The following is an 11,316-nucleotide window of genomic DNA, read 5'->3' as shown; positions in this document are numbered from 1 at the left end:
ATTTTCAGTAGCGCAAATATTTGCAGTTATGAGTAATTCAAAATAAATTCTGTTGAAACGTTACAGTCAAGTCGTCGTCAACTGGTAACCACTCAGTCTTTTGCTGGTATTTAACCCAAACAAGCTGTAAATACTGAAGGACATGGTTTAAAGTCCGTGCCTTTAATTTTTATTAGCTTTTAAGTTACTTTCAATTTGACAAAAATAAAAAGAAAAGTACATGAATAAAAATAAAAATAAAAATGAAAATCTTTTTCCCTCAATTTTAATTTTCAAATTGCGCTCAGCTGTCGCGCTGGTTTTACATTTTATGTAAAATAATTTGTACACATCCGTTCTGAAATACTTTTTCATATTTTTCTGACCATTGGCATATAAATTATTGCTTTATATATTTTTAATATATATATTTTTTTTTTTCTGCTTCACTCATACTCGTTCATACTCATACGTATACGTAAATATCGCGTTGGTTCTGTTTGTTACGTCTGTTACGTCTGTTACGTTACGCGTTCAACAGTGAAAAATGGTAATTACGTGTCACACTTACTTTGCTGTGGGTTCCTTTATTAAAGTTGATCCTGTTTTATGGTTAAATGTGTACTTTATAGAACTTAATTTGCTTTTCTTCTCTTCGCTTTTAATATTTGCTTTTATTGCGTTTTTATTTCATTTATGATTTATTGAAATGTTGCGTTAAAATTTATGAGTTGTTTTCTTGTTATTCTTACGTATTTCACACTTCAGTAAATTCATATTCAAATATGCTTGCTTCAGAGAATACCTGACGTGACCTTAAGTTGGTAAAGGTTAAAAAGAAGCTGTCCCACTACTAAGCATTTTTTTGTTTTAAGTTATAATAAAAGTTGAAATCATTTTTTATTACCTTCACACAATTGTGGTTAAGATTCTGAAGTTGTATATATCGCAGTGAAGTGCAGAAGATGTCATATAAACTCAGTGGAGGTCTACTCTAACCCTGTCGTCGAATAGAGAAAAGCCAATTCGTCATGTTGCATGTTACGAACTTATACAACTTATAATTAGATAGATAGATTGATAGAAAATTTTTAGAGCAATATCTGAGAGTTGGAAAGACTACGTATTGACGTTAATAACGTCAATATTTCATATAGTCTATGAACTATAATTATTCCTAATCAGTTTCCATGATTTCAAAATGAAAAGATTTCAAATCTATGAACTCTAATTATTCTTAATCGGTTCATAAAGTAGAGACGTACTAAGTTTACCACATCATTGAAAGAAAATTGATGTATATAAGTATTATAAATAGCAATTTGTTAACATTGTACCGGACTCAAAATCTTTTCCACAGGCTAATCGTGCCATATTTCCGATTCTACCGATTAGGATGGCAGAAATTTTCCTCATCTTAAGAGCATGTTCTGTTACTTTAAACATGAACTTTCGCGGAAAATAAGTTTGTATTCTTATTGAAAATTAGACATTTATTAAAGCTGCAGCAGAACTCTATATATAATCTAGATTAGTGCAATAATGTGGGCAATTTATTCAAGCACTAAGCGAGAGGCCCAAGTTAACTCTAGTTTCGGGTCTCAAACATTCTTATGTATATAAATAACATGAGTGAAAACGACGTAGATGAGCTTGCTGGACTGGGCGTCTCTTCTACGGGTACCACTATTTCAATCTCTGCCTCTGCTAGCTACAATCGAGGTTGATTTATGATTATTTTTTGCGACAGGCAAATAGTGAGTTGGTTTATACTGCCTCAGCAATCAGGTCACGGACTCGATATATAAAAGCAAATCACAGGTATTTAGGTTAATATCTGTCTTTATAGGTCACTGGACCATAAGACGTCAATAAGCTGAGCTCGGCCTACCTTATAGTAACCTCTGTAACGATGACACCAAAACACCTGTTGTGTCTATGTCCAGGCTTGTCCAGAAACAGGTGTAGGGTTTTTAGGGTGGATAGGAGGAGTGGACTTCTTTAACACACTCAACATAGAATGTTTTTGGCTGGTTCGTGCTTGACCATTCTTCTACCCATTGTTATGAGGAATTGTGAAATCAAGACGGTTTTCTTCGCTAATTAAGGATGATTCGTTCTGCCCTCCATTTTACCTAACAGGTTAGCTTAATGTACCAGCAATTTATAGCTTGAAAAATATATTTTAATGATTTTAAAAAACCAACCCATGTTTTATAAAACACACGATAATGTTTGTAAGATTATATTGCAACAGAATTTAACAAAACTATTACCTTTTGTTCACTGTTTATCTTCATAAATTGTGTATATACTAAGCAGTACTTTCGGAATATATAAAGGTTTTTAAGGAAATCGGAGAGGCAGCGAGCCGTTCTTCGTTTTTCCTACAAATTTTATATTTTTCCTTTTTTTGTTTTGAAGACATAAACTCACTAATATTTTTCATCTGCCTCTCTGTTTTAAAAATAATTGAATTTTATTATCTACTTTATTTCCATTAAAATTCATTTAGCATGAGAGCCAAATATTCAGCAAACCATTAGCCCAAATATTGACTGCAGTAATGACAACACTAATGAATTAATTAATTTATTTTCGAAAATACGAAAAGATAAAAAAAAAAACAAATTCATTGAATCACCTGACACCCAACCTTTATTCTTCGGCCAGACGTGGTGTACATAACCTACAGCATCATTACCTCTATGTACGCTTTAGTCATTAAATCACCCACTTGAACTGGGTTTCAAATACTTTGCACCCTATTTTAAGGCATTGGATGGTGGTATAATTTGGCCACAGCTGTACTGACCTAATTTTAAGATAGGATAAAAAAAACTTCACTTGAGTACTTAAAACTACTTTGCATACAAATTATGTCAAAATGCAGTGTACCAATTGAAATTGAATTGAATTTCAGGGGTAGAAGAGAGTGAATTTGATAAGGGTGAGTCCGGTTACAAGAGGTAATTTTCAAAATTTTACGTCATATTTGCCTTCAATTCAATGAGTGCAAATCCCTTGGGCGAAATTTACTAAATTTCCGTACTACTTATGGCTCAGTAAGTACAAGACACAGACTAACTTGGTACGGGGCCTTTAGTGCTGTGGATGTCGATGCTGTCTTACCAAAATTTCGAAGCTAATAGAATTACAGCGAAGGATTGCATGAATGAAGTCAGTTTGTAGGAAAATTGAATTGTGGGCAGATATGGTAAAGAGCAGTTCAATTTTCTATTGTGGAACGTTAAACCTGTTATTTCGCTTGTAAAGGGTGTTGGTGATATGGGCATGGACTGTTGGAATATGGTATAGTGACTGGGTTAGCTGTTAATAATGGGCGTGCTGATAGTAAGCAGTGTAGTATATTATATTGACCGATATTTACAATTGGCCCGTAGGTCATTTACAAAAGTCAATTAGTTTGAAATATTTTCAAGTTGGAAACAGTAAAAACAAATTGAAAAGTTAATTTATTTAATTGTTTTGTGAAGTAATTGGTTTTACATAATAATTAAATATGTTAAAAAGAATTATGAAATATTTAAGTTTTTTAACATGGAAACCGTTTTATGAGTACGTTATAAAATTTATTTTATTTCGTTAATTCAATTAATGGACATACTTAAGGAGTAGTTAACAAACAACAATATCCGGATACTTTTTGAGCAGAAGGTAGATTGGGATGATACTGAGAACATTTTTTTCTACTGCAAAAAAAAGGCACGGAAAGCAATCGTTACGTAAAGAGAATATAGGTCACTTAATGTCGAGAATATCATTAGGAAATTGAAAGAACGAGCAGAAAATTAGAATAAAATCACAGAATTAATCGTAAATGTGCTTCGGAAAAAAAGAAAGACCTAGACACAAACAAACGAAAACAAATATCAATCTGAAAACTTTATAAATCGGAACAGGAGTGAAGACGTGAATGCAATCGCTATAATAAACATAAACATGGATAACCAATGAATAAGGAATTTTCCCTGAAGTAATGTGAACGTGGTCCCGAGAGGAGTAATCGCGATGAAGAAATCAGAAGTTTTAGTCCGTTTTACCACATAGTAGGACTCGAACACACCATTGTGGTGAAGATTGGTTCAACAGTGTCTAAGGCATTCCATCTTCTTACCTATAATAGAAAACAAAATTCTTTCTATTGGTGTATGCACAAATATAAATGTTAATTAAAATCTAGTATGCTACAAAGGTAAATATGTCACTGCTGCTGCTCTTGTTGTTCTATAAGTTCGCGGATTGGATATAAAACAATCGATATATAGTTATAGAAAAGCTTTTTATTTTTCTGTATTATTATAATTATTTCAAAAGGTTTATTCCAACTGTATTCCGGTTCATAGATTCCACTCTCATACTAGTTTTGTCAATATATTTGTCAGTACAAAGTTCTGTTTTAATATTAGCTTAATTATATTTTACATATAAAGATATACATACTATTTATAATTTTCTATATTAATGAATATATTCTAATTAATTATATAAATTTAATTATTACTTGCTTACTCACATTTTCATTTTTATTTTGTTTTTTTAGCAATATCAAGAGAAGATGGGGAAGAATCAAATCATCATCATCATCATCACCACCATCACCATCATCGCGGCGGTCATGGGCATAATCACGGTAATAAAGTTCCATACAATGGTTATAACTCAGAAGAGTATTTGGACAGGCTGGAGCCAAACGGAAACATACCAGCTGATAAATCAAATTGCAGATATGGAGGTAAATCAATGAAAACGTAAACTTTAAAAAATTCTTCACAAAAATATGTTTCACAAAATTTTTCAAAACTTCATTTAACCACAACGAATCGAGAAAGCTTGTCTATCTTCCTAAACATTTCACTTTTACAGAATAAATTACCAAACTCCCTACAATAAGTGTTCAATTAATGCAACCCCCAAATATAGTACTAATTTATAAACCTCCGATCCGAAAGCATCACTCCAGTCTCATATGTTCCCACTTAATATTTAATCTCATCAGTAATCTTTTCAAACTAATTTAATGACTGCGAATTGCTTTAACGTATGAAAAACATACTATTCGAGAAAAAGTATATACAAACCGGAACTAATTATAACTTCCGCCCCCAACGCATGCACAGATGAATATGAATGTTACATTAAGACTGAAAAGTTTTCGGAAATTCTCATTTAAAATTCGCGCGCTGTATATTTTTCGATATTTTAAGTTTATGTAGTTTGGCAGCACTGTCCTTAATTACTATGCCAAAAATGAGCTCGATCTGTCAGACAGTTCGTTTACGGCAGCTGTTGAAACCAGTTCACCTCAGTAGTGCGTTGCGAAATGTCTTCGACGGTCGTACGACCGTCCTGGAAGGCTTTGTACCACTCATAAACTTGAGTTTTCGATAAAACTGATTCCCCATAAGCCTTTTGTAGCATTCGCAACGATTCTGCACACGAAATTTCGTTCGAAACACAAAATTTGATGCAAACTCTTTGTTCAATATTTTTTTCCATTGTTTTTTTCGCAACGCCCTACTGAGGTGAACTGGTTTCAACAGCTGCCGTAAACGAACTGTCTGACAGATCGCGCTCATTTTTGGCATAGTAATTAAGGACAGTGCTGCCAAACTACATAAACTTAAAATATCGAAAAATATACAGCGCGCGAATTTTAAATGAGAATTTCCGAAAACTTTTCGGTCTTAATGTATGTGTTATTATTATTATTTTTTTTTTCGTCTGCAACTTTTGCCCTTCTAACCAACAAAGTAAATAATACAAACACTCCTAATGTAGGCCAATTTAGTGCTCCCTTTGAGCGCATAGTAATTTTTGGTTCTTCGACTGTTTCGGTGTCTTTAATCTTGTGATGCAATGCGAAGTTCGGAATAAATTTTGCGCACAATTCATAACGACTTTTGTGGATAAAAAGCATAAAGCGAATTCGTTATTTCATTCAATTTTTATATTTGCTGCCGTACTTATTTCTTCCTTTTTGTTTCTGCGTTTTTTTTTCATCAAATAAAAGTAATTTATCAAAAAATGAGCTTTTTCGGCTCATTAATTATTTTTAAGGATGCTTTCAGTGTTAGGCGCTGATTTGTGGGTAACAAATGCTTTGGCATGTGTAACGTCGCGTCAAGAACCGTTTTGAAAAGACCCACAACAAAAAAAAAAATGAGGCAACAAATTCCTCCACACCCAAATGTAACACGCCATGGCAGAGCATTAGCTCCGTTCACGCTTTCCCTTGAATCCAGTTGTGATTTGATTTTTTATTTTTGGTTGTGTATTATTTATTTTTATTTTTATTTTTATGTTTGATAATGATCTATAATAAATTTAATGTTGCCATCAAACATTAAAACACTGAAGTATTTTAAAAGATTTTAATATTTTTGATCTGTTATTAATTGTGGGTGTTTCATAAAGTATATAATATAAGATAGCTAAAGAGGCTGAAGAGTCTGAGTAGAGGCTGTTAAAATCCAATCGATGCTAAATGGAAACTAATTGATAGAAGACGGAAATTAATCGACAGTAGATAGAAATTAATCGGTCAGAGATTGGAAAAATTTCTATTATTCAAAATTATTTATTAAAAAAAAATTTAAATGCATTACAGTTTCAAGCTGAGTTATATCAAACAAATTTCAAACATTGGGGTATTATTTGATTTCTTATTTTAACGAATGTGACGTAAAGAAACTAGAAGGATTCGAACTGTCATGAATAAACAACAACAAAAATTTGATTAATTTATTGAAATATGGTTGACCATATAACGCTGTTTCGATTATTGCCAAGTACTCATCATCAGTGATCTTAGGAAATATTCGTATTTTTTTAATGTAATTAGTTTATTGACCATATATCATTTAGTCTTGTTTTAATTTACACAAGGCATCAAGAGAAAATATATTATTTGAATGTTTGGTTTGTTTTTTTTTCTTCTTTCAGACATTCTACACAGGTTTGAGTCTGTCAGTCCTATTTTTGGCATAGACAGATGCGATCATATAATGATCTCTGAGTTCCATTATTATTCAATAATTTCTGTAATTAACTAATAAACTCAAGTTTATAGGTTTAAGTTGTTTCAAATAATAAATCCTGTTGGTTTTAGGTAATTAGATACTTGCATCTTGCATTTGTAGTCTTTTATCATTGTTCTTTTATCATCTTATTAATTATTATATTATTAATGAAAGATGAGAAAAATGTTTTACTACATAGAGGAAGTGTATGAGAAAATATACAAGAGTTAGAGTCAGAGAGAGTGTATGATAGCGTATACGAGAGATGGAGTCAAAGAGGGTGTATGAAAGAGTATACGAGAGTTAGAGGCAGATAGAGTGTTTAAGAGTGAGAACTCGAAAGAGAGAGTGAGAACAAAGAGGGTATATGAAAGAATAAGATAGAGATAAAGAGACAATATAATATGTTATGTCTACGTCTTGTATATTTAATAGAGCTCACAAACCTAAAGACTTGTTGTTAATTACCATTAGAAGTACTATTTCTAACAAAATGAATGTTAACATAAATATTTCCTAGAAACATTTTTTTGTAAAATTATGATTTCTTCTGTTATTGCTATTAGCTGAGACCGTTATGAGCTTGCATTGCATTTTCTCTTATATTATTATTATCTTATACTGTTTATTATGTTAGTTCTTACTGCTTATTTCTTTATAATAATATATACCTACATTTGTGATAAGCTGAGCACTGACTGTATGCGTAAGGGAATGGGTTTGCTTATCAATTAGTTCAAAATTAGTTCAAAACTTAATTTTGCAATCAATTATAGTTCTAATTGTTACGTATTGAATACATAAAGGAATAATAATTAAGTTCACTTCGTAGTTAGTATAGCAAGTTTTCTGAGGATAGTTTGCTAGTTACTAGAGCTTTTAGCAAATCTTTCTCTATACCACATTTAAAAAATTTTGTTTTTGTTAAAAAATGAAGTGACACGTTTATAAAGATAGAATTGATAACTCAAAATAAATTTTTGTCCATACATTTGTAGGCGGTTTAATATTTAACGGGTATCTAGTATTTCATCAAGTTGGTGCTCTGCAAATATATATTATACTTCACTCTAGTATATATTTAATTTGAATGTAGCATGGTCAGACACTTTTTCATTTTAAATAAAACTAAATTGGATGTATTCATGTTCATGTTCTAAAAAATAACTATCCATATTGATACTTAGTATATATATTATATATACTGATGAAATCATTGTTATTAAACTGTAGGTTATGTCTTATGATAAAATAAATGGTTTTTATATAATTTTTAATCTGTCTATAGGTCTCTTTTTTTTAATCGTCTATCGTCTATAGTCCATATAGATGATAGAATAAAGAGGATGACGTAGATATAGTTTTAGTAATATTAATTATGTTAGATTATGATCCTAATAATGACTCTCAAGGAGATTCGAAATATAGAGTATAATAAAAAATATTAAACGTTGAATTATTTAACAAAAAGGGACCTAGAGCCGGATTAAAAAATATGTGAAAACCATTATAAAAAAACAGGTCGACAAATACATTCAAAAAATTTTATAGATAGAATATATATTAAAATTTTGAAAACAGATCCAACACCAATAAAATTTATTCAACTCTTGAATAACCTTTAAAAATATACAAATCGTCATAGTAATAATAAAGCATAATTTTATTTATCGCAACATTGACATTACAAGTTAAAAAATTACAATAAGACAAAAAGTTGTTTCAATCTGATAATGACCTCTACTCCAACGAGAAGACAACTACTGTGCTCATGTAGCATACACATCAGAACAGAAATAATAATACTTAGACAAGATAATGAAATATCCTTCAGTGTGCAAACTCTTCTTCTACAAATCCTCGTATAAACCCAGAAGATAACAATAATGACATCCTTATAATGTAAATTGCACTATTATGCAAAACAATTCGTTACTGAAATGACAACATCATTCCAGCAGTTGGAGCTGCTATGAAATACTGCATTTTGGGGCGGATAGTTGACATTTTTTTGCTACAAAGAGTAGTGGGTAATATAATAATACAACGGAAATGAAAATATTAACAAACAATCATAATATTCATAATGGCATTGTGCCGTCGTTCATAGATAAAAACAACAAATTCAGCGGCTTGTAAACTATACAAAAGCAATGTTTAAATTATTGTTTGGATACAAATGTGCAAATGTGCAATGTGAAAGCACAATTAAATCGCATGAAAGCTGTTAATTTCGTTCTACAAATCCTTGCCATGCGACGTTATTAAGCGATGCTCTAATGTACGAATACTGTATCTGAAGCGTTGTATCTTTGAGCGTATAATGCAATCAGTGGGTACAACGGAAGCTTTAGTTACCGTTCGTCGTTCATACATATTATAAATTACTCATTTTCCGACTGAACTGACATTGAAGTATGAATTTTGTAATATTTATGATTATTGAAGCGATACTCACAGTGTGTAATGGTACTGCTGTCGAATAATGTCAGTAGCGATATATATTCTCTATCAGAGATGCATACACTACTGTCAATCTTACCTACTTGCGTGTGGGTATAGCATCGCATAAACATAGCAATCATTCAAGTGCTGTCTGAGTAGTTTAATAGTATAAATGGCAAAGTTTACTTTGAGAAAGGATGCCCATATAAGGAAATGTGTTGTGTTAAAAAACAAAGAAATTGAATATATCGTGAGTGCTTTTGATGTTAAATGTGCAAAAGCAAATTAAATTACTTCAGTTCACGAGTAACAAAAATCTTTATTGCATTAAATGAAGCGGTATGAAATGCTCTTGTCTGAAGATGATAGTAGGTAACTGACAGATAATTTGATAAGCAGCTTACAATGAGAGACTTCGAATAATTTCACAGACTTTCTTTTTATTTTTTTATTGTTATATATAAGTTTCATATCGTTTCAGTTAACTTATTACAAAAAAATTTTTAAAAATTCCGATGTTTAACATTAAAATAAATATATTTTGTTTGTTTCTTTAAATATCAATATTCCTGAATGCCAATGCTATACACACATTAAAATTAATAGAGTTTTAAAACTATGGAAACGATTTGTGGCTATACATGATAATCTGTCTTAAACCTATCATCGTCTTCAATGACAGTAGTCAATGGTAGTTGTAGTAGTCTTAATTTCTTATGTACTATTTAGTTGAGAAAATGCTGAGAAAATGCTTTATAAAAACTATTAATCAACTTAAATTAAAATCGGTAACAGATTCATCTCTAAGATTTAGATGATGAAAGATTAATACAGAAAATTCTCTTTATGAGGTCTATTTTTGGAAAGTCTATCAGATTCAGTTATTTGTGGACTTTAATATAGAAATAAATAGAAAGTTTTTAGTTGCTTATTTATTTCTCTCCACAGTTTAATATTTCTATTTGGGTATCTACTGACGAGTATTCTCTCAGCATAACTCCTCCTTTGATTTTTGTCCTATTAAGCAAAATATTTGTTTTAAATTCATATTAGCTTTGTGAAACTAGTTTGCGCTTTTTATAATCCACTGTAGTTTTATATATATCTTCTGCTAATTTTCAAAAACTCGTCCCTCTGATCCTACGAGTGAAGTTAATTAACGAAATAATAATACAAAAAAAATTTGAAAAATAATTTTGGATGTATTCTTAAGCACTTTCAATAGAATCTAAGTATTTATCTAGTATTTTCTGTTAAAGAAACTACTAGTCCCTTTCTTTTTTCTCTCTGCAATTTTATTTGCTTGGATTTCGCAGTGCTAAAGAACTCACCATAACGATATTGTGCTGTCATTGCTCACTGATCTCAGTTGATTTTTATTTTTCTATGCTTTTGTTTTGCACCTCTCCTAGGCTGGTGCAAACATTAACGTTTAGACTCGGAGACAGCTATTGTTCATTGTCATTCTCTTGAAGTTAGCATTGTTTCCATTGCTTCCAAAATGTGGCTACATGGTATCTTTGCAAAGTCATTTGGTTTTCCAAATGAAGCTAAGTTAATCCGGTAACTCTACTTTTGGTAGAATAAGTAAAAGAGAGACTGCTAAAGAAACGTTATCCTAAACTTTGGAGCCGTCTTGCTTAATCTCCTAAGCGGAGATATGAAAGTTAATTGATAGAATTCACTTCGACTGTATTATTTGAACACCTGTATAGTCTGTTTTTCGAAGTGCGTTTTCGTTAAAGCTTTATTGCAATAATAAAGTACCTCGTTCGTACTCCAGTTAAAACACGAACTGTAAGTTTGTTAAAGTCTAGGAAATCCTTTATTTTTCTTTTATGTAATATAT

General features: G+C 31.1%; 2 protein-coding genes across 2 annotated transcripts in view; one reads left to right on the top strand and one right to left on the bottom strand.

The window, feature by feature from the left end:
• The window catches only part of LOC119678549 (histone-lysine N-methyltransferase Suv4-20-like), a 305,207-nt gene extending 300,452 nt beyond the window's left edge, over positions 1 to 4,755 (top strand). Inside the window, exon 3 of the mRNA XM_038090438.1 lies at positions 4,544 to 4,755. Coding sequence (XP_037946366.1) covers positions 4,544 to 4,755 — 212 coding nt within the window. The remainder of the gene's footprint in view (positions 1 to 4,543) is intronic.
• The window catches only part of LOC119672781 (cyclin-dependent kinase 14-like), a gene marked incomplete in the record, with an annotated part of 829,514 nt that overhangs the window by 782,757 nt on the left and 35,441 nt on the right, over positions 1 to 11,316 (bottom strand).

This window comes from Teleopsis dalmanni, chromosome 1 (genome assembly GCF_002237135.1).
Source record: "Teleopsis dalmanni isolate 2A chromosome 1, ASM223713v2, whole genome shotgun sequence".
NCBI classification, from domain to species: Eukaryota; Metazoa; Arthropoda; class Insecta; order Diptera; family Diopsidae; genus Teleopsis; species Teleopsis dalmanni.
This window is presented reverse-complemented; position numbering and strand designations above follow the sequence as displayed.